This window comes from Mus musculus, chromosome 17, assembly GCF_000001635.26.
Source record: "Mus musculus strain C57BL/6J chromosome 17, GRCm38.p6 C57BL/6J".
NCBI lineage: Eukaryota > Metazoa > Chordata > Mammalia > Rodentia > Muridae > Mus > Mus musculus.
Genome location: NC_000083.6, coordinates 6,585,566 through 6,609,551, shown reverse-complemented (window position 1 = coordinate 6,609,551; position 23,986 = coordinate 6,585,566). Strand labels below are relative to the sequence as shown.

Sequence of the window (23,986 nt, the reverse complement as noted above, 5' to 3'; positions counted from 1 at the left end):
CATCTGAAGGCTGCTAGCAGAATACTGGCTTCTAGGCAGCTAGAATGAGGGTCTTAAAGCCCACACCCACAGTGACACACCTTCTAACAGTGCCACTCCCTGGGCCAGGCATATTCAAACCATCACACACCGATGGGGGACATTTCTCATCCATAACAAACCTTATCAGCTTCATTCTGACACTGTCTCTTGTTCACCGATGTTAATATATTTCTAATTTTTAATTCTTTATGTATTACTAGCTTTTTATATGAATGCTTTAGAAAGAAGACCACAGCAAGGCTCTTCAGCCAGGGATATCGGGGAGACAGGTCAGTGGGTTAAATGCTTGCTTTGTGAGAATGAGGGCCCAAGTTTAGAGCTGCAGCATCCATGTAAAAGCGGGCACAGTGGTGTGTGCCTGTAACCCCAGGGCTGGGAAAACGGAGCAGAGACAGGTGTGTCCCACTGTTTTGGTGGCCAGCAAATTTAGCTCAAACAGTGTGCTCCAGGTTCAGTGAGAGACCCCATCTCAGGAAATATGCTGGAACTGGGCACACACAAGACCATGCATGAGTGTGCACTCCTTCAGACATACACACACCAAGTGGCAATGCCAATCATAGTGTCTTAGGTGGCCCACAAGGAGCACCCCAGAGCGGTCAACAGACAACCTAGTCTGTTGGGGTCCCTTCTCACTAGGATTTATGACTTGAAATTAACTGGATAAACTGTGGGCCCTTTGTGATACCCAAGCTAAGCATTGTTAAGGACACAGCAATCCTGAAACCATTCTGTAAGCTGTAAAATTCTAAATATGTAGCTGCTGCTGCTACTAAAATGCCAAAGCCTAGGTCCGAAAGCAGCAGGCGAACTGCGCTGGGCCAAGCAGACATAGGTCGGAGCTCATGGCTTGCACAACCGTCACGTCCAGGAAGCAGGGACTAGGAATGTAGGATTGCAGCATGGCTAGGTTCCTGTCCTACAGGTGAAGTGGCCTATTCCCATCCTGGAGGACCAAGGCGTTCGTTCATCTCGCCCTCTACTGAGAGGGCAGACATGTTTGCCAGATTGCTAGGGTAAGCTTTCCTCCTGTTCTTTTTGCTTCCCGGTTTGTGCCACCTGAGGCTGGCAGTGAGTGCAACGAAAGTAAACTGGTGGGCCAGTGAGCTGGTACAGCAGGTAGAGGGGTTTGCCACCAACCCTGACTACCTACCTAAGTTCATTCCTGGGACCCAGTGGTGGAGAAAGAGCCAAGTCCCACAAACTGCCTTTGACCTCTGAACTCCACAGGTGTGCCATGGGACGCATGCTTACTCGCTCTCACACACAAATGTAATTAAAAAATTAAACAGAGCTAAACTGATGTAGCCCATTTCCCCAGACATCGGCCACTTTTCTAGATCTCTGCGTGAGGCCACATGTCACAAGTGCCTAGCCCGCCCCTGAGGTCTGTGGCCTCTCTCCAGCTCTGCCAATGTCAGCAGGTTTCGCCATCACAGTAAGAAACAGGCCCGCGGCTTCAAGCATGACCTGCAAAGCTGGCTGTGCACTGTCCTGAGACCAGCAGCTCAGGTATACTCGATGTCAGCATGCAGAAGGCTAAAAGCAACCTTCTCCCTTCTCAAACTCATTCTCGGGTGATGCTCCGGGCTACAAGGAACACAAAAACTTTAATTTTGAATAATTTATTATTCTAAGAAAGAATAAAGTATGGAAAGTTAGTGTATCTGAATCATTTCAGAAAGTAGAGCTGTTTCCACCAGCAGACTTGAGTTTTTAGCACCTTGGAGAAGACAGTTAAGACAAGTGGTACTGCCTGTCTCAGATGACAGGTGGCTGCTAATCTGGCTGAAGTCATGTGGTTCCTGTGACTGGGGAGTCATTTGGTTTTTTGAGAGTGCCACAGAACAACTTAGGAGGAAGGGGTTTGCCCAACATAGCTGGTGGTTAAGATGGACTGGAAATGCTGGGACCACGAGGCTGAGGCTGGCAAGGTGGTCAGATGGACAGTCCGAAGGTACTGACGATGCAGTACATGGTCTTGTTCTCCCATCGGACTGTGCAGCTTCCTGTGGGGGACACAGACAGGCACAGGAAATGAGGCAGCCCAGGAGATTCGGGTCCCACCATGCCAGCACTGCACTGCATGCCTGACATACAGAGAGGGACTTTACTGCCTAACTTTACTTATAAATGGGCAAGTGCCCCCAGAATGTTTTGAGATTTTGTTTGTTTTTAGATAGGGCCTCAAACTCACAGAGATGGCATGTGCACCAATCTACAGGCAATGGTGACTTACAGAATTGCATCGACGTTGAAACATCTAAGTGTGCGCTTCAAAATACTGCTTAGCGCTGCAGATCACCAAAAATGGAGCTATGGGCAAAATAACATTGCCTAGGAAGGTGAGAGTCCTACCGTCTGTGGAGCTGTCCCAGAAGCAGGAACTTGCGGAGTGTAACCCAGCACCGTTCTTCTGCATGATCACACAGGTCACTTAAATTAAACAAACGTGTTAGAAAAAGTCACAAAATAAGGGGCAGACTGTGCTGTCTCACTTTGACAAACTACCGATTTCCTTTCTTTTAACATGTTCTCAACATGTCTGATCAGACATCCTATGAACTCTTCTTTGACATAATCCCTAAGACACTGGCATTAGCCTGACATGCAAAGCACATGGTACATTCACTACACAAGGGACCTGGTCCTGGAGAAACTTTCTTGGAAGTTCGACAACCAATTGCTAAGTGACCTTTCTTCCAGCACCAGACACACCTCAGATCAACATTTAGAGAACCTCTATCAAAATACACAAGATGAAAATCCATTACCAATGTATTTAAATGGTCTCCCCAGTTTGGTGAGTTGGCTCAAAGTCTGTTCTAGGACATTAGTGGTCCACTGGTTGACTTTGCTGTGCTGGTAGGCATTACCACCGATGGCGCTTTCTATAGCCTAGGGGGAAAAAGCACAAGAGGTCATGGAGGGAACCCACTCACCGGTCCGACATGGCCCATGGCCCTCCCAGGAACTGAAGACAGAACTCTCAGGAGATGCGAGCTTCTGCTCAGTCAAGGGCTCCTCTACGTGTGTGGCTTCTGCTAAGCAGCACTGACTGCATCCCATGTCGAGGAGCTTTACACGGCCTGAAGATGTGTGTTCTACAGAGCCTGTCAGCTGGGCTCCACAGTTCCACTGAACAATGGACTGAATAGTCATGCTGCTCTTCATTTCTAACAGTCAACACGTTTTCTTATTGAGGCAGAAAAAATATTTTGCCAGTTTCTTACACATATACTAGTCATTTTTAGCCAAGCCATAAAACATACATGTGTGTGTTAGATGACATTTTATTGGGTGTTGGCACAACCTGACCAGTCTTGTAGTACTTGTGGCCTCGTTGTGTGGGTTTTGTCGTATCACACTTTCTAGATAACTGAACCTTTAACACTGGAAGCTGGAGCTTACAGCAGCAGCGTTCCCCCTGAGTCCCAGGGCTCCTGGATAGCACAGCTCACTGCCCTGTCCCTGTAATATCAGTGACACCCTGTGTCTTTCTCCAGCATCCTCTCTCCCAGATGCCAGTGTGGCTCTCAACAGCTCCCTCCCCACCCCTGCTAACCTGCTGGAAGCCTAGAAAAGGTTTCATGATTCCCTACAGACGAGGCAGACACAGGTCCAGGGGCCCTCACTGCACACGGTGGAGGAGTGGGCCACACACTCCACGCTGAGGGCAGCGACAGCGTCTGAGGGATGCACCGTGGTTTCCACCTCCAGATTTGGGGCTCGGATCCAGCTCCTCTGTCCCGCCTGCCCACTCGAGGCTGAGAGCACACTGTGGGCTGAAGACTGGCTTTAGTAAAGGTAAGGCTAGACACAGAGACTGTCAAAGGAGGAAGAGCAACACCCTCTGTGCACTATGAAGTCCAGTGTTTAGGGAGAAAGGAAAACTAATTTTGGACCTACTCATTCCAACTACCTAATACTTTTTTAAAAACAGCTTAAGGACAGAACAAACCTACAGCCAGGGCAAAAATGCTGAGTCACCTCATGTGTCCCTATGGACTGCTGATGGCACTTCCAACCACCTGCTGCCTAGCAACGCAGGAAAAGTGGATGCTAAGGCAGGAGGCAAAACTCAGCCCTAACAAACCCACTCTATTCCTGCCAGTTCTGGTTTAATCCACCACCTTTCTGCTTCCCACCTGTTCCACTGGAAACACTGCATGGAAGAAACAATAAAAGGCAAACTTACACTCCCTGCAAAGCACCAGAAAAGTCACACTGGATGCTGAACAATGTACATAAAAGTGAGAAAATCATTTTGATTGTGAGTACTTCTCACAAAACAGAGTGTGGTTCTTTAACACTCTAGCATTATTGACTTCAATAATGGGCATCAAAAATCTTATATTGTAGTAGATCCAAAATTACTTCAGGGAACATCAAATGGGAAGAAGGGTTTATTCTAGCTCCCAGGCCATGATGGTGGGAGAGTCCTGGCAGTCGGGGTTTGAGGCAGCTGATCACAGCTGCAGTCAGGACTGCTGGGCTAAGCACACTTTCTCCTTTGGCTTCAGATTGGGGCCCTCCCTGCCTGTGGAACAGTTCGTCCACATTCTGGGTGGGTCTTTACCTCAGCTAGCCTAATCTAGACAATTCTTCCTGGACATAAAGATGCGTGGTGACCAGCCACCTCACAGTCCTGCCACCGTGGTGGACTGTCTCCCTTCCAACGGTGAGCCAAAATAAACTTCCTCCCTAAGCTCTGCTGCGGTCACTCCCACGGTGTACAATTCCCTGGGCCTGTCGTCCACCTTGTTTAAGAGAAGTACTATGATTGCTATCAATAATGTATTTTAAAATGTAAGAAAAACCTATGAATAACCCCGAGCTGTATCTCCAGGTCCTGAGTTATAGACGTTGTTAGATTTTTCTCTGCAGTTGCTCTTCTTCACGAGCACTGGAGACATTTATGCGTGCATCATGAGTCTTCATGCTGCAAGGTTACGGAATCCGCCTCGACACTTTCTAACGCCACTTAAGACTTCTTGATTCAGGTTATATAATTTATGTAATATAGGAGTCATTTTACTTAGATATAAAGTAAAAATGTTTGAAATGTCAAAACACAGAAAGCTTAACAGCTCTTGAGATTTTTCCATTTTAATTCACATAGCATTCTCCTTCATACATGCTATGCTGGCTCCTTTTCTGTCAGCCTGACACAAGCTCAAGTCACTGGCAGGAGGCAACCGCAATTATGAAACTGTAGTTGTAAGACATTTCTTCTTTCTTTTTTTTTTTTAAAGATTTGTTTATTATTATATATAAGTACAATGTAGCTGACTCCCGAGCACCAGCAGAGGGCATCAGATCTCATTATGGGTGGTTGTGAGCCACCATGTGGTTGCTGAGATTTGAACTCATGACCTTCAGAAGATCAAGTCAGTGCTCTTACCCACTGAGCCACCTCGCCAGCCCCCTCCTCTTTCTTTTAAATAAAATTTTTAATGATTTATTTATTTATTTGCTTTATGTTGTGAGTCCACTGTAGCTGCCTTCAGACACACCAGAAGAGGACTTCTAATCCCATTACAGGCAGTTGTGAGCCACCATGTGGTTGTTGGAAATTGAACTCAGGACCTCTGGAAGAGTAGTCAGTGTTCTTAACTGCTAAGCCATCTCTCCAGCCCATAAGACATTTTCTTAATTAAGGATTGACTGGGAAGGGCCTGGCCTAGGGTGGGTTGTGCCATCCCTAGGCTTGTTGTCCTGGCTGAGCAAACCATGAGGAACAAGCCAGTAAGCAGGACCGTCCATGGTCTCTGCATCAGCTCCTGCCTCCAGGTTCCTGCCCTGTTTGAATTCCTATCCTGACTTCCTTTGATGATGAACTGTGATGTGGAAGTGTAAGCTGAAGAAACCCTTCTTTGTTCCTCAAATTGCTGTGGTCATGGTGTTAAATCACAGTAATGGTAACTCCAAGACACATAGTACCAACCAAACGCCTGGAAAACAAGACTGTTTCCTCTTACCTCCTTTACAATGCTGCTCACTTCATCAACAACAAATGCAGTCTGTTAAGGAAGAAAATGTAGGTAAGTTTGGTTTAAAAGAGCTTTCTGCAGAGCATCAATGAGCACACAATGAGATACTGAACGTGACTTAGAAATCAGGCTGTCGACTGTGCAGATGAACCTCAGAGCCCAGAGGTGTGAAGCAGCTGAGTGTCACACTGCAAGCCAGGTGTCACTTCAAACTAGAATCCTGTCTCTCCTTCCCCTGCAGCTGGCTGTCAGCACCATTAGCCAGTGCAGATGCCATATTCCGAGCCACTCCACTGCCATACAAAGCAGCTGAAGAAACATAAGTCATCATTGTAGAGATACTGACTAGGATGTTTAACACGTAAAAGGCTCATGTGTGCCCATCATTTTCTTAACCCCAATGAACTACTTCAGGATGAAGCATCAGCTGACTTGAGGGCTGCCAGCAGCAAGGTGATGCCCAAAGTAGTTTTCTTAGTCTCCTCTTAACATAATACTGGATTTGAGTGGGTGTGAGGGTTTCCTGAAAACATTGGCCAGGCACTAGCCTGCAGTATGCTTCTTACCTGAGAACAAATGAACTATTCCAAGTTCTGGGATAGCCTTAGCACTGGACAGGCCCTGGATCGGATAGCACAGCCTCCCTCGGCAGTCACTCAGTCCTGTTTTGCTACAGACTTCCCTTACTGCTGACCACAGTGGACCCTGCCCTGTTCTAGTATTGAGTATCACCCCTTCCTCTTCAGGAGAATGAGAATTGACCACCCAAAGCCATTTCCCTTGCTAGACCCTCTAAGAAGTCAGTTGGAAACAAAGCCGAAATCACTGAAATAGTGAAAATGTGGTGACTCTCCAGGGTAAGTCGACTGAAAGGCTCTTCCTAAGTGACTACAGTGATCCTAAGCCACAAAGCAAAGCCCTAGTGTCACTTCCCATACAGTCAGAGTAAGAAAATAACAGAAGAGAAATTATATTGAAATCAGGGAGCACTGCCAGCTGCTACCAGAGAGGGAAATGAGCTGAGGGAAACCTGGGGAGCTAGAGGCAGGTAGAAAAGGCTCAGCTGAGAGGGCTGCTGGGTAAACAATGCAGAGTGGCCGTCCTCCTGCTGCTGACACTCTGTGTAAAACACAGATCACTGTCTGGACACTTCAGTCAGTCTACATGTACAAGCTGGAATTAGAACGCGGTTGTGAGGGCTACCTTTTCACATGGCCATTTCCTTCCTATAAAGTCTAGCTGGCTGTGACTACCATAAAAGCCAATCTTCAGCCATACATGAGATCGCTGTCTGGCCAAACATCCCCTGTGCTGCTGCTTCGGAATCGTGGCTTCAGAGTCTTTACTTGCGTTCCACCAACGTTCAAACAAAATGATCCTGACTGCCGAAAAGTGTGTTGGGAAAATAGACCAAAACTGAAAGATTCTGATAAATGCAAATGTCTTACTCTTCCCTCAGAATATCCTTAGTTGACACTTTAGAAATGTCAAAAGAGGAAGTGTTAGGGTTTTATTATTATTGTTTTTGACAAATTGTGTGGGATTTTTGACAAATTGTGTGTAGGCTCATCAGCCTCGGGCCAGGTGGCCGTGAGCAGAAGCTGTGTCTTCCCAGACCGGGCCCCGCCACACCGGGATCTCCGCCGCCACCCTCCCTCTCACGACCCAACCCGAGGTTACCTCCTCGGAGGCCTGGAAGTCTTCCATCTTTAACGCGTCTCCTTCGCCCGCCGAGTAGAGTGGACTGCGCAGGCGCGGCCAGAACACGCCCACTCCGCCCCCGCGCGGGGGACCCTGACCACTACCAATAACTACCTACGCTCTAGGGCCCGGTCCCTCCACCAAAGGCTCCTCCTACCACCGGCCCCTCCACTAGTGGCTCCGCCCACCCTTCGGCCGCGCCTGCTGCTCCTCTTCAGTCTCCAAGTAACAGGGCGTGTGTGTCTCTGAGCCCTCTGGGATTTGGTTTCCAAAGCAAACTGTCAGAGCCACCTAACCTCTCTCTAAACACCGACAACCCAAACCAAACAAAGGAACAAAAGCTGGTCTCCGAGGGCAAGAAAGAGGTCCTGGTCCTCCCTCCCGCTCACACTATAGAAAATGAAACTTTCAAACAAATCTTGACTAGGAACAAATTGTAGAATGATTTCCAACAGTATGGCGCATTGGTTGCTTCTCCTTGCGGATCAGCTATCTGCACAAAAGTTGGGAGCTCTCACCGGGCGTGGTGGCACACGCCTTTAATCCCAGCACTTGGGATGCAGAGGCAGGCGGATTCCCGAGTTCGAGGCCAGCCTGGTCTACAAAGTGAGTTCCAGGACAGCCAGAGCTATACAGAGAAACCCTGTCTCGAAAAAAAACAAAAAAAAAAAAGAAGAAGGAAGTTGGGAGCTCTCATGGTAAGAAGCACATTGGCAGGCTAGTGCCTGGCTAATGTTGTTGTCAGTCATCCACCTGATGATCCTGTGGCCAAGTCAACATCACCACTCTTTTAATCTACTCTGTTTGTACCTACCTGCTCAGCTTCTACACATCTGTCTCTGCCAACACCGTGGCCTGCTGCTCATTGTAGTTGGGAGCCTCAGATGAGAGTCTCCAAGCTCCCTTTATTGTTTCCTTTGTAACCCAAAGATATATTTTTAAATGATATACTCGGACATGACTCTTTTGCTGAATAGCAATGAAGTTTAAATTTTTTGCTTTTTAATAATGAAGAGAGGGCCTAGTGAGATGAATCAGCAGTTAAGAACCCATCCGCTCTTCCAGAAAAGCTTGGCTCCCAGCACACATATGAGTCATTTCTCATCCTGTAGCCCTTTATCTAAGGGAGCTGATGTCTTCTTCTGGCCTCAGCAGACACATAAATAAAAAATAAGATCTTTCAAAATAAATAATAAACCCAGGAGAGCAGGGCGGGGGGGAGGGGATAGGGGACTTTCAGGATAGCATTTGAAATGTAAATGAAGATAATATCTAATAAAAAATTGAAAAAAATAAACCCAATCTTCACGTCTCTGTTTTATGAATAAATAAAAATTTTAAATGACTAGAAATAACCCAGGCATGGGTGGCACACTCACGTAACCCCAGCACTTGGGAGGGTGAGGCAGGCGGCTAGCCTGGGCTATGAAGCAAAGAGAATGTAAAAACAATAAAAACAAAAATGAAAATGGGCCTCACTCAGCCTTGCCCGTATCTTAACCTTGGGCTCCCAAATTGTGAGAAAAGAAGTTGCTATGCAAGCTGCCCCTTCCGTCATATTTGTTATGCAGCCAAGCAGACTGAAGTGTCTACATTTTAGGTAACGATTCTCATTTTCAAAGCATTTTCTCTCAAATATTCCTAAGTGGGTTGACTCAGCACTTCATGCCTATAACCAATTCTACTAACCAATAAATACAAGTTCCTATTTATTGAGGATTTTACCTTAGGGCCAGAGCTTCTCCATCGCAGCCCCTGTGGTGGTACCCAGCCCATAACAGACACACCACAAACACTGCGATTGAACGGGAGCAGGCTATCAAGCCAGGAGGCAAGCCTAGTGAGTCTCACCAGGAAGTGGGGATTCACAGAGTGATTTGCTTGAGATTGCTCAAGATTGGTGTTACCCTTTACTCCAGATTTTAATGTATTTATTTGTGGTCATGTGGTATGTGTGTGCACGCGTGTGCATTTGTAGAAGGCAGAAGTAGGTATAAGCATAACCTGCTATTGCTCTTTCTTATTGAATCAGGTCTCCCACTGAACCTGGAGCTTGCCATTCTGCCTAGGGAGGAGGAAGGGGAGGAGGAAGAGGAGGAAAAGAGTACCCAAACTCTTTTGCCTCTCTCTACTCCTCCCCAGCACTGGATGACACCTCTGCACCTGGCTGTTCTGTGGGTACTGGGAGTCCAGACTCAGGTCATCATGCTTGGACAGTGTGATGGTTTGTATATGCTCTCCTAATGGGGTGGCACTAGTAGAAGATGTGGCCTTGTTGGAGTATGCGTGTCACTGTGGGTGTGGGCTTTAACACCTCATCCTAGCTGCCTGGAAGCCAGACTCCTCATAGCAGCCTTCAGATGAAGATGTAGAACTCTCAGCTCTGCTTGCACCATGCCTACTTGGATGCTGCCATGCTCCTGCCTTGATGATAATGGACTGAACCTCTGAACCTGTAAGCCAGCCCCAATTAAATGTTGTCCTTATAAGAGTTGTCTTGGTCATGGTGTCTGTTCACAGCAGCAAAACTCTAACTAAGACAGACAGCTAGTCTTCTATCTGCCAAACCATCTCCACAGCCCCCAAAGCTCACCCTCTTACTTTAGTCTCCCTACTACATCCCAACCCTCAGCATCTATGCTGAAGGTGGGCAAGTTCAGGGTCCTGATACTGGCATCTAGGTCATATACAGAGGGAAGGCATCCCATAGCAGAAGTGGAGATGGAAAGAAGGGAGGGAGAAGAAGAGGAGGAGGAAGCAGAGGAGGAAGAGGAGGAGGAGGGGGAGGAGGAGCAGTAAAGCACCCAAACTCATTTTCTTATAAGAAACCCACTCTTGGGGCTGGAAAGATGTCTCATCCGTTAAAGGCTAGGCTCACAACCAAAAATATAAGAAACCCACTCTTGAATCAAGGGGCCCACTCCCAGGATGCTACTGTTAATCTAGCCTGAGAGTAGAGACCCTGTGGCCTTCTCGTCACACCACTGATACCCAATGCCATGGCAGTTACATTTGAATAAGTTTGAGAAGGGACAGCCATTCAGAACATGACAAATATGCTTATGATTTACATACTATCATGCATGCATGTCAGCCTTCAAAAAAATTTACCCTGGAAATGCCCATGACGGTCCATGAGAAGCTGTTCTTTGTGGTGTCAGTAGTCATGCACCTGAGGTCACACACAGGAAACACACTGGGCTCTGCTGGGGGTTTGGAGGGAAGGATGAGGCGTTTCACCGAAGTCTCTCATCTTCTAGCTTGCAGTGTAAAATCCTCATGTGAGCTCCTTGGCGTAGCATTAGGACGTCTCCGCTGTCTGGGTCCTTGGTGACGTGGGATTAGCTACAGCCACACTTGGGACAGCCATGTAAACCATCAGCCTCAGCCAGTGCCTGACAGGCAGGAAGAAGACACACAGGTCAATGGTGAAGGAACTGACTTCCTCATCAGGACACACTCCAGATTAAGGTAGGAGGAAGCCCGGAGTCTACATGGGAGCTCGTGGTCTTTCAGCTGTTAGAGCTGTCCCTAGATTGATGGCAGGAACAGCAAGCCTTGTGATTGTGTTGAATAGGAGACATTGATAATGTAATGATGAGCCTGGCAGTGGTGGTACTCAGGAGGCACAGGCAGGTGGATCTCTGTGAGTTTGAGGCCAGCCTGGGCTACAAATCAAGTTCTGGGGCAGGTTGAGCTACTCAGAGAAACCCTGTCTCAAGAAAGAAAGAAAGAAAGAAAGAAAGAAAGAAAGAAAGAAAGAAAGAAAGAAAGAAAGAAAGAAAGAAAGGAAGGAAGGAAGGAAGGAAGGAAGGAAGAAAGAAAGAAAGAAAGAAAGAAAGAAAGAAAGAAAGAAAGAAAGAAAGAAAGAAAGAAAAAAAGAAGAGAGAGAGAGAGAGAAAGTAATGATGTTCTAATCAGGAAAGTAACTTAAGATTTAAAGAACAAAACACGAGACAACATACCAAAGCCGCATGGCATGCCTTCTTAGGCAATAGCATAGCATCTGGCTACCTTGGCTTTCAAGGTCTTATGTACACCACTTGTTTTGTTCTGAATCAGCTTCACTGGTTTAGGCTGTTTTCGTCAACCTTGACCTCTAGTTTGAAGATGAAAGATAAATATAATTTTACAATAAAGAAGTAAAATTGCCCAGGACCTACTTTAAACCCTATTTTCTCTCTCTATCTTGACAGGTTCTCACTTTGTAGAGATTTTTGACCTAAGCTCACTATATATAGACAAGCTGGCCTCAAACTTACTATAGGTAGACCAGGCTGGCCTGGAACTCACCGAGATCCACCTACCTCTGATTCCTGAGTACCGAAATTAAAGGCATGACCCACCAGACCCTTAAATTTCTCTTAATTGAGCTTTATTCAGTCCCAAATAGTTACCTCAGTATGACATAAGTTGTCAAAGGAAAGTGTATATTAGATCTTTATTGATAGTAGAGTTGATAGAGAAAAAAAAAATCATTCAGACAAGATAATTAATTGGAGACTATAACTTCTTAACTTCTGTATCCAGACAAAGAATCAGGTTTCAGAGTCCCAGTGTGACTTCAGGTAAATTACCAAATACCCTGCCTCCATTTTCAAATCTGTAGAGTGGGTACACTGACTTCAGCCTGCCACAGAGACCTTTAGTGTATAACATACTTGCTAATCTGCGGGGCCTAGAGGGAGTACTAAACTAACAGTGGCTATCCCAACAACAAAAAACATAGTGACAGGAGTCTGTGGTTGCCATGGCAACGTTGTGTTAATTTTTACTTCTTTGACCTTCTGTGTGAAGAGGTGAAGTTTAAACCATGAAAATCCTGATTTTTTTTTCCCCTCTCTTTTACTCTGATTCTACAAGACCATGGGAGGTGCAGGGGAAAGCTGGGTAGCACGGATCCACCAAAATGAGGAGCATACATAGCACTCTCACAGAGAGCCATGGTTCTGCCCCACTGGGATAGCCTTCCGGGAGTATGTTCTAAGGGATCTGAGGCTGACCCGCCTTGTAAAAACTGTCAAAATAAACATTAAAGACCTTGGCCGGGGCTTGACTTCCCCAGAAAACCCACCAATGATTAATGATAATCGGCAAAGATAAACTTTTTGAGCACACAATTCCCTTCCTGTGCAAGGCTTTCTGATAATGTTCATTTACGCAAAATCTTGGAAGCCTGTAAATGGGAGCCCAGTTCTGGCTGGAACTAGAGATAACCGCTCTTATTCCTCTTCTGCCTTGGGTGGGCGCGTGTTCTTTGCGGCTATCAAAAACCTTCATAGAGAAAGAAGCTACACAAGGAACATAAAGGGTGTGATTTCTCAGGGACAGTGTGAAGGTCTATTTGGTCACCCCGGCTTGTCCTTTGCGTTGGAGGCAGAAGTGTTGTGGTCCCACCCTGAAGCTGAGAAGATTCTCAAAAAAAAAAAGCTGTGGTGGAACAGCTGGGCCTAGCTGCAGCCTCCAAAAGCTCGAGGCTCCTCAGTGAGCGGCTGTGGCCTGCAGGCTGTGGGAACAGAGCGGGGCGGGGTGGGACAGTGTGTTCTCAGGCAGGCTCGCACTAGCACACTGCTACCTGCTCACTTCCATTCTGCTGGCGTGCTGGCCCACACAATACAGGACCGACATCTATTTCCTTTGGTTCAGTGGCTGCCAGCTCAAAACACCCATCAGTAGGTAAAGAAGCAAGGGCCTGGCTACAAACAGTGTCGGCCTCCCCTTCTCACCCCCTTTGTCTTTCTACTCTCCATTTCCTGTTCTGGCCCCCTTGCCAGCAGCTCCAGATGCCTGAATCAAGGTCGCTGCCTGCCGGGCCCAGGGCAGCAACCAGCGTTGTAGCAAGAATGAATGCAGGCATGTGTCAACCACAGGGACAGGTTTTGTCCCAGAGTGTGAGGTTTGCTGATATTGTCACTGTGCAAAGGCCACAGAGCATAGATGGCTTCGACATCCCCAGAGGACACAGTGTTCTGGGACTGCATGGTGGTTAGCTTTAATTGTCAACTCGCCCCAACCTAGAATTCCCTAGCAGGAGAGTCTCAGTGAGGGACTGTTTGCATTGCGACAGTCTGGAGGCATGTATGTGAGAGATTCCCTTAACTGGGCTAGTTGGTGTGAGTGCCACCATCCTAGACAGGGGTGGGGGTGGGGGTTGGGGTTCTGAAGTGTATAAAAGTAGGAGGATTGAGCTGATCACAAAATTAATTAATTAACTAAGCAAGCAAGCAAATTTGCCTGTGCTCATACTCTGTCTTGTCTATGGATGTAGTGCGAGGAGCTATCTGAAGATCCCGCCTTCACTTCCCCACAGTGAACTTGGAATTGTAAGCTGAAACCAATCCCTTTTCTCTCTGCTGCTTTGGTTGGGATATTTTATCACAGCCACAGAAATGAAGCCGGGACAGGCCGCTGTTCTATATGAGGTCTCTATAGCTGTGTGACTTTTCCCATCGTAGACGCCACCCCTGTGCCCTAGTCAGCCCTCCCTGGTTCTTCCAGCCCTTTCTTCCCTCCCAGTGTGCATTAAAGCATGCTTTCTTTTCCCAACCATCCTCCTGGAGTGTGAGTGGTTTGTTTGCCCGCTATTTTTCTGGCCTCTGGAATATAGATTGGGTCCGACTTGGCTTTGCCTTTGCAGTTCCTCACACCTGGCAGCAGCAGGTCAGTAAATGATGCTAGATGCTGCACCACGTCCCGTGCACAGACGGTCTGGATGCTGTAGCCCACCCTTCCCCTGGGATCCAATATAGCTACACAGACAAAATAGAAACACAGTCAGTCCACTCCTGAACCATGGTTACATCTTTCACATTTTTAGTTACTCAGGGCAACCATAATTCAAAAACTTGAAATGGCTAATTCTAGAAGGACGCATTTCACGTGTTTTAAATAATTTACTGTGGCCTGTGTGGTGGTTGGTTTCTGTCAATTTGCCACAACTTGAAAAGAGTGATTCTAAAGAATTAACCCCAACAGATTATCCTCTGTGTCTGCCTGAGAGTGATTGTCTCAACTATTTATTTTGTTGGATTTTTTTCAAATTATATATATATATTTTTTTTTTTACTTTTTCACTTTACATCCTGCTCACTGCCCCCATCCTGGTCACCCCCTCCCACAATCCTTCCTCCATCCCCCCTCCCCTTCTACTGTGAGTAGGTGGGCCCTCCCCCTGGGTACACCCCACCCCCTCCCTGCACTTGGAGTCTCTGTGAGGCTAGGCCCTTCCTCTCCCACTGTGGCCAGACAAGGCAGCCCAGCTAGTGAACACCGCACGAGTGCAGGCAGTAGCTTTTAGGACAGCCCCTACTCCAGCTGTTCAGGACCCACATGAAGACCACGCTGCACATCTGCTACATAGGAGTGGAGAGACCTAGGTCCAGCCCGTGTATGTTCTTTGGGTGGTGGTTCAGACTCTGAAAGCCCCAAGGGTCCAGGTTAGTTGACTCTGTTGGTCTTGCTGTGGAGTTCCTATCCCCTTAGGGGCTGCGACCCTTCCTCTTATTCTTCCCTAAGAGTCCCCAAGCTCCATCCACTGTTTGGCTGTGGTTGTCTGCATCTGTCTGAGTCAACTGCTGGGTGGAGCCTATTTTATTGGTAGCCTTGACTGGCTTGGCTTTGCTTAGTAGACCAGGTTAGCTGAACTCACAGAAATCCGCTTGCTTTGGCCTCCTTGGTGGTGGGATTAAAGGCGTGTGCCACAGGGCTCAGCCCTTGATTGTTAATTGATGTGGGACTGCCCACCCTGATATGGGCGGACTGTTTCATTGGCTGGACCCTGAACTGTGTTAAAGAAAACTGAGTAGGAGCTGGTAGCAGATCTACATTCATTTCTCTTTGAGGCTGTGAGTTTCTGCTTTGACCTCCCCTCTGTTATGGACTGTGTAAGCCAAATAATGTGGGTCCCCCCTTCCCATCCCACGCTGCTTTTTGTCTGGGTGCTTGTGGGAACAGAAATGGAATGACTTTCTATGGTAACCTCTGTATTACTAATCTTTGATGCCTAATGCTTACTTATATCTGAAACTTCATTAGAGGCATGATAGGAAAGACACTGTATGCCAGGTGGGTGTGGTCTGGTGCTTCCAGGTCCTGAGTGGGAGGGCTGTGGCTGTCTAGGGACCCCCTCAGACACAGTGCCCTGCGCCACACAGCCCCAGAGAAACGGCTTCCCTTGTTGCTCCTCTCCTTCCTGAACAAACAGGATTATAGACATCGTAGAAAACTGGGTCTGGGAGGTCTCGGGGTTCTCGCTGTGCCATTGTGACAGTCTGTATGAGATCACTGGCTTGTGATCATTTCTAGAGTTCGTTTCGAGTTTAGGAGTGACTCAAATTTGCGTATGTGCTTCAGAGTTCTGACACTGCAGCTTTCTGCATATTCCCATCCCTGACTGTCTCCCTCCTGCCCTGCTGCCTCCTGCTTCCGGCTTTAGTAAACCTTCCAGTCTTGTTGTGCACAAGGTTTCTCAGTTCAAGCCAGGCACTGGGTACCTCCTACCGGAACCCGAGACTCCCATTAGAGAGAAACACGCCAGCACGAAATGAAACTGAACCTGCTATGGAGAAACGCAGAGTGGAAAGAACGGAGGCTAAAGGTGAAGGGGTGATTGGTTTTGACTGGAAATAAGGAAAAACTGACTGAAGGGTTTGGCACCCCGCATGGCCCTTCCAAGACTAACATGTCTTAGTCAGTGTTCTCTTGCTGTGGTGAAACACCATGACCCAAAGGCAAGTTGAGGACGGAAAGGGTTATTTGGCTTACATGTCCACGATGCTGTTCATCACCGAAGCAAGTCAGGACAGGAACATGGAGGCAGGAGATGATGCAGAGGCCATGGAGGGGTGCTGCTTATGGCTTGCATGGCTTGCTAAACCTGCTTTCTTGTAGAATACAGGACCACCAGCCCAGGGATGGTCTACCCACAATGGTCTGGGTCCTCCCCTATCAATCATTAATTAAGAAAATGCCCTACAGCCTTCCCCACAGCCCAATCTTGTGGAGTTATTTTCTCAGTTGAGGTTCCCTCTTCTCAAATGACTATAATTCATGTCAAGTTGATATAATTCTAGCCAACTGTCTTAGCTAGGGTTTTACTGCTGTGAACAGACACCATGACCAAGGCAAGTCTTATAAAAAACAACATTTAATTGGGGCTGGCTTACAGGTTCAGAGATTCAGTCCATTATCATCAAGGTGGGAGCATGGCAGTATCCAGGCAGGCATGGCGCAGGAGAAGCTAAGAGTTCTATGTCTTCATCCAAAGGCTGCTAGTGGAAGACTGACTTCCAGGCTACTAGGGTGGGGATCTTATACCCACACCCACAGTGACACACCCATTCCAACCAGGTCACACCTATTCCAACAAGGCCACACACCTTCAAATGGTGCCACTCCCCGGTCCAAGGATATACAAACCATCACACCAACACACAGCAGTTCTGTGAGTCCTCCTTCAAGCATGTTGCTAATATCAACCGGCACTTCCTGCCTGCCATACACCATGCTGTTCTCTGTCTGTATCCACACTTCACTGTCAAAGGCCTAGGAACATCCTGGGTGTCACTCTGATTTGTGAGTAACAACATTAAGTCCTGGGTGGGTGGAGTTCTGTAAGTTGCTCAAGACCTCAGCGGTGAAGCAAGGGACAGAACAGGGCTACTTACAGGACAGTAGCCTCTTATTGCCCTCAGTTGTTTAGAGTAAATGAAATTTAGTTGGCCAGAAGGAAGAGTAGAGAAAGTATGGAAGAGTATCTAATGTGAGGTGTTTAATAGTCTGTGGTTGCAGGGGGCGGGGCGGGGGTTGATTTTGGAAGAAGAGTCGGTTCTGCTAGGCGCGTGCAAATGCAGGTGTCAATGCAGCCTCAAGTGCCAGTCTTCATGTTCCACCTTGTTTGAGGAGAGTCTCAATGTCGGTAAGTTTCTGGGGGAGTCTTCTGACCCCTCACCTCACTGTAGAATGCTGTTCAGCTTTTACGTGGGCTCTGAGGATCTGAACTCATGTCCTCACACAAAGCACTACCCACCCAACCATCTCCCTGGCCCCATATGAATGGGTCTTAAATGACTTCATGGGGAGAGGGCAGGAGCAGGCAACATTCAGGAAGCATTGAGGATGGAGAAGCACAAACCCACCCTCGTGTGGTACATGAGACATCACTTTCTTCTCTTGCTCATTCAAAAATGTTACAAAACTGAAAAGCATCCAAGAGAGAACTATGTTTGTTTCATCCATATTTTTTTTAAATACCTGAAAAACCCCAAAGTCCTTTTAAAATTTCTTGGTAGTGCATGTCACCAGAAATCAAGTTTGTGACCACGTTCTTATTCTTGCTAAAACTGTAAGTGTTGGCTTCTTTGACGGGCCTGTTCATCTTTTTGAAGTCTCTGGGGAAAGGATACTATGAACCAAGAGTAGTTTCAATATTTTTTTTCATCAGCCAGGCTCTATGCATCCTAGGCGAGCATGTTACCCAGGACTGTACTCACAGCCCACTGTTTTATGTCTTCAGACAAAGCCTTACCAACTATCCTGGGCAGGCCTCAGCCTCCCAAGCAGCTGAGATTGCATGAGGTGCTGCTGGGCCCAGCAGGAGCTGATTCTGAGTGAGTTGGAAAAAGAATTCCACTGTAGAATCTCCACATTGGCAAATGACTCCCAAAAGTCCAGCGCCAACCTAGCCAAGAGGAAGCTTCAGAGGATGTAGATACACACCGGAGGTCATTTAAGTGACTGCTATTGAAAGAGCAACTACAAGCTTCGTTACAACCCAGAAATCAGGCAGAATTTAGTTCATACTCAAACTAACTCAGAAAACTGTTTATAAGCTCCAAATGAACCGATTCTCTATTCGTCTCTGCCCCGATCTCCTCCAAACCAATGGCAAGTTGGAAAGTGAACAAGAGTGATGGCATTAATTTAGAAGCCACCTGGGCAGTGAGGGGGTCTACTAGTTCATAAGTTCAGGAACCAGTTTTTATAGGAACTGCCTTGTGCCTCCCGTTCTCTCCTGGAGTTAGTGTATGCACAGCGTAACTTATGTAATGATTGTAACAGTTATAAAAAGAAATAGGTATGTGTTGTAATGATGTGACATGAACTTCTCTATAAAAAAGAATATCAGCTGACAGAGGAGGTAACCAGACATCTGTGGCTGATGGTATCCGCACGCACACACTGTTGCTGGCCTGTGATTTATTGACCCAAATCCTGTAAGTGGTGATGTCTTTCTCGGATGGTAAATGATGGTCAACGTTTTGTTTTCCTTCAGTGTACACAGTAGCCACTTTCCCTGAAAATCCTGATCATGCACGACATCCCTCGTGTCTCTGTGAGTTAACTTCTGTCGCCAGGTTGTGCGCTTTCCCCATAAGCTGGTAGGAAAGTCAACCCATATTTGGGATTTCAGCACAGTTCAATAACAGAAGCATACATATATCTCTAAACCAGGGGTGGTACAGACCCCAAGGAAAGCCTGTAGCAAGTTCCAGTGTTCAATCATAGTAAACAGAATGTCCTAAGCCTCTGAGCGGCATGACGATGAGAAGACACCGACAACCACAGAGCAATCACCTACTGGCTTGCTAGTCCATCTTTTTGGTTTTCTGAGACTTTCTGTGCAGTTTTTCCTGAACTTGAGAGCCTTCTGACCTCGACTCCTGAGTGTGAAATGTCAGGTGCACACTACAGACCCTGCCTTCCACTGACTCTTGTCATAAATGACCTTGGGATAATGTTTTGTGTCGCTATTTTGAAAGGGTCTTTTCAACCCTCTTAGGGTTGCTATTGCTTCTATGAAAGACCATGATGAAAAAGCAAGTTGAGGAGGAAAAAGCATTTACTTGGCTTCTACTTCCACATCACAGCATCCTAGTCTATCACTGAAGGAAGTCAGGATAGGAACTTAAGCAGGGCAGGAGCCTGGAGGCAGGAGCTGATGCAGAGGCCATGGAGGGGTGCTGCTTACTGGCTTGTTCCTCGTGGTTTCCTCAGCCTGCTTTCTTGTAGAACCTAGGACCACCATCCCATGGATAGCCCCACCCACAGTGGGCTAGGGTTCCCCCCACCCACCTTTGCTCACTAATGGAGAAAATGTCCTACAGTTGGATCTTATAGAGGCATCTTCTCAACTGAGGCTTCCTCCTTTCAGATAACTCTAACTTGTGTCAAGTTAACATAAAACTAGCTAGGACAGCCTTCTAAGGCAAAACAAACAAACAAACAAAACAAAAACAAGACACGTTTCAATCAGAAGGCTTTACTGATCTTCCATGCTCACCAAGTATCTGAGATACTAAAAATCTATAGAAATGAGGATAAAGTCTCCCATTTGGCTGAATGTACAGAGAAGCTGGGATCCAAGTCCCCAAGAGTTGAGAGTAACCACGGCGAAATGGATTTGGAATGCTCACAAACCACTGTCCAGACCACTGGGACTGTCCAGACCACTGTCTCTCTGTCTTTTGGAATACCAGAAATCCATGCGGGCTATAGCTGAAGCCCTTTTGGTGAATTTAAATCTGTGTTGTGTCCTCGGCTTTGAGTTTGTGTAAAGATGATATGGGTCATCGTTCTTCTTCTGCTTTCAAACTGCTGATGACGTGGTCGGCCAACTCAGCGACCCTCAGCTTGAGGACCAAGGCCCTAAGCGTTTCTTTTGGTTTGTTCGAACTGTATGTACCCTGAAGGTTTCTGCTGTGTTGTGTTTTGCCTTGGTGACAAGGAAGATCAGAGGTCTGGCTAATGCTGATGGGCAGTTGCTTCACTCCAGCTTCCTGGTAGAAATTTCAGCCTCTTTTCCTTGCTGGTGACGTCTCTCTGACTTTATTCTCCTCTTTACATGCTTTTGCTATAATCCCCTCATCAGACACAGCAAATGGAGGTGCCCAGAATAGTGTCTGGTGCTCTACAAATGCCCAACAAAGATGGCTAGATCGCACACAAGGGGGAGCCAGTGTTCTCTTTCTTGAACAGGGTAGTTCCCACTCCTTGATCCTGGCCGGCCCAGGATGGGGAGGGAATAGTGTTTCATAGATAGTTGTATTCCTGAAATGCACACGACTGAAATGCATATTTGCTGGGTAAGCATCGAGGAGCCCAGGTTCCTCCTGTGGAAATGCTGTCGTTATCCCTCCAGGATGGCATTCACTGGGGCCCTACCTTAATGAGAAGCTGGAGACCCAAGCCGGAGAAGAACACATCCAGCCACAGGAACTGTTCACATCCACTGCTTTGTTTATTTAAAATAACTGAGAATCAAGCAAACCAGCAAGTGACTCTGCAGGCTGTTCACAAATAGAACACAGCCAGAAGTGAGCTCAGAGGCTACACTTGGGAAGCGCGAACACTAACTTGCTTCTTGTAGCATTGGTCACACTGTGTTCTAAGGTGTGTGTGGGTGTGTGCACAGGTGCATTTGCGTGTTCGTGTGCGTGAAAACCAGAGATCATCCTCTGCTCGCTCTCTCTCTCTCTTTTAAAGATTTATTTATATATGTAAGTACACTGTCGCTGTCTTCATGCACATCAGAAGAGTGCATCAGATCCCTTTACAGATGGTTGTAAGCCACCATATGGTTGCTGGGAATTGAACTCAGGACCTCTGGAAGATCAGTCAGTGCTCTTAACTGCTGAGCCATCTCTCCAGCCCCATCTTCCACTCTTGCTCCTCTGGTGCCATCTCTTTGTCTTTTGAGTCAGGGTCTCTCATTGGGTCTTGCTGACTAGGCTAAGCTGGAACTTCCTGCCTAGCTCCTAGGGTTGGGATTACAAGGTGTGACACTGGATTGAAGACCGGTCCTTACCTGCCAGGCAAACAGTTCATGGACTGAGCCATCTCACAGCTACCACCAGGATCTCCCTGTTGTTCTCCCTTTCCATGGAGACTTGGAGCTCTGAAACTGAGATGTGCTAGTTCGCTTCTGCACCTGGGAAGTTGGAACAGGGGAACCCGAGGCTGTGGCACACACACATGCTGGGTGGCTGCTCCTGAAGTCCCTCTTGCCGTGTGATTCCTGATGCCTGGCTAGGAACAGAGCAGGCACCTAAGGGTTCTTTACTGGTGGGAAGCAGAGGCCAAGCAGCCCCTTTTCAGGTCTCTAGCTTTTCCTGTTCATGCAACCCCCACAACTGTTACCTTAATTTCATCTTACAATGAAATCAATAAACGTGTAATTTCTTAGGCCACAGTCCTTAGCTTGTCTTGGTCTGTGGGAAACAGCATCCTTCTTTTCATTAATCTTTTTAAGAATATATTTTATTACATGGGCATATCTGCATACCACTTGTGTGTCTGGTGCCCTCAGAGGCAGGAAAGGACATTGGACCGCATAGGACTAGAGTTACAGATAGTTGAAAACCATTATGTGGGTTCTAAGAATTGAACTCAGGTCATCTGGAAGAGCAGCCAGTGCTCCTAAACACTGAGAGACCTCTCTGGGCCCTGTTTCCATTATTCTTTAACTAAAACTTAGCATTTCCTTCCATTGTGAATGAAAGCAAAGGCCAAGGTGAAATCAGCCAGACCTGTAACTTTGTTCCCGACAGAAATCCCAAGTGTTCTCCTGTGACATCATTTGCCTTAGAAACAGCAAAGTTTTGTCTCTATCCCTGCCACTTTGACATTGTTTTTTTTAAAAATATTTTTATTAGGTATTTTCCTCATTTACATTTCCAATGCTATCCCAAAAGTCCCCCATACCCTCCCCCACCCCACTCCCCTACCCACCCACTCCCTGGCATTCCCCTGTACTGGGGCATATAAAGTTTGCAAGTCCAATGGGTCTCTCTTTCCAGTGATGGCCGACTAGGCCATCTTTTGATACATATGCAGCTAGAGTCAAGAGCCCAGGGGTACTGGTTAATTCATATTGTTGTTCCACCTATAGGGTTGCAGCTCCCTTTAGCTCCTTGGGTACTTTCTCTAGCTCCTCCATTGGGGGCCCTGTGATCCATCCAATAGCTGACTGTGAGCATCCACTTCTGTGTTTGCTAGGCCCCGGCATAGTCTCACAAGAGAGAGCTCTATCTGGGTCCTTTCAGCAAAATCTTGCTAGTGTGTGCAATGGTGTCAGCGTTTGGAGGCTGATTATGGGATGGATCCCCGGATATGGCAGTCTCTAGATGGTCCATCCTTTCGTCACAGCTCCAAACTTTGTCTCTGTAACTCCTCACTTTGACATTGTTAATCATTACATCAGTGCTGGACCTTAATTATCTCACATATCAATGACTACACAAGCTACTATGTAACAATTTTTAATACTTTAGTGTGGTCAATTTCTTTTATAAACCAATGTACTTTATTGTGTGGGCCTCCCCAGACTACCACAGATTACATAAAGGGTTAAGAGTATTTGTCGAAAGAGAGTGATGTCATAGGAGTCTGTTGATCATCCATGAATTCAAAAGTCATCAAAGTATAGAAAGGACCCTCATGACTACGGGACGAACTAGGCTGGAAAATCAAGATGGCGTTACAGAAAGCATACTGCTTGAATTGTCTACATTTTCTTGGTGGATGGAGGCCTGCAGAATCTCTTGGCTTGAACTAAGCAGAAGCAGGGCCCGGTGCCTAACGATGCTCATAGCACTATTATAGGACATAAATAATTGATAGGTTGAGGTTGCCGTGGTTATGCACATTCCCCTAATTGATGGCACTCTTTCTGAGTTCTGACGATACTTGTAAAAAATAATAGCCGACAGCTGAGGACGCCCTTGCACTAATGTGTTTTCAATCAAAGTGGTGTGAAGTTAGTTGTGTGCTTTGTAATGATGCTTCGGTGAACAACTGCATAACACATATGTAGCATAATGATCCCATAAGACTATCACAGAGATGGGAGGTTCTTATCTTACTCTGCATGTTTGTGGTGGTTTTGCTACAACCATACCTACTGCATGGCTGGGGTGGGGCATAATAACTTTCTTATGTATGAAGGACATTTGATAATGCTAAATGACCATGATACATGTTTATGCATTTAATACATTATATTTTTACTTTTATTTTAATTACGTGTGTGTTTGTGCATATGAATATAGTACCCATAGAAGCCAGAAGGTGGCTTTGGACCTCCAGAGCTGGAGTTACAGGCAGTTGTGAGCTGCCTAGCATGAGTGCTGAGACCTCTGGAAAAGTAATGAATGCTCTTCACCACTGCTGCCCCACCACACCATACTTTTTACTGGTGTGTGTGTGTGTGTGAGTGTGTATGAGTGTGTGTGTGTGTTGCATGTTTGTTCACA

At 46.7% G+C, this 23,986-nt stretch overlaps 1 protein-coding gene and 1 long non-coding RNA gene across 2 annotated transcripts in view; one reads left to right on the top strand and one right to left on the bottom strand.

Moving 5' to 3' along the window:
• Positions 1 to 1,660: 1,660 nt before the first annotated feature.
• On the bottom strand, positions 1,661 to 7,773 carry Dynlt1c (dynein light chain Tctex-type 1C). The gene is made up of 5 exons (NM_001166630.1): positions 7,716 to 7,773; positions 6,024 to 6,065; positions 2,817 to 2,940; positions 2,401 to 2,478; positions 1,661 to 2,051 (listed from the first exon to the last, which is right to left on the bottom strand). Exons 1-5 carry the CDS (start codon positions 7,740 to 7,742, stop codon positions 1,981 to 1,983), a joined length of 342 nt encoding a protein of 113 aa, NP_001160102.1. The 5' UTR covers positions 7,743 to 7,773; the 3' UTR covers positions 1,661 to 1,980.
• A 2,383-nt stretch (positions 7,774 to 10,156) lies between these two features.
• LOC115488814 overlaps positions 10,157 to 23,986 on the top strand; it is a 16,326-nt gene continuing 2,496 nt past the window's right edge. Inside the window, exons 1-2 of the long non-coding RNA XR_003952388.1 lie at positions 10,157 to 10,191; positions 10,997 to 11,207. This is a non-coding gene — a long non-coding RNA (uncharacterized LOC115488814). The remainder of the gene's footprint in view (positions 10,192 to 10,996; positions 11,208 to 23,986) is intronic.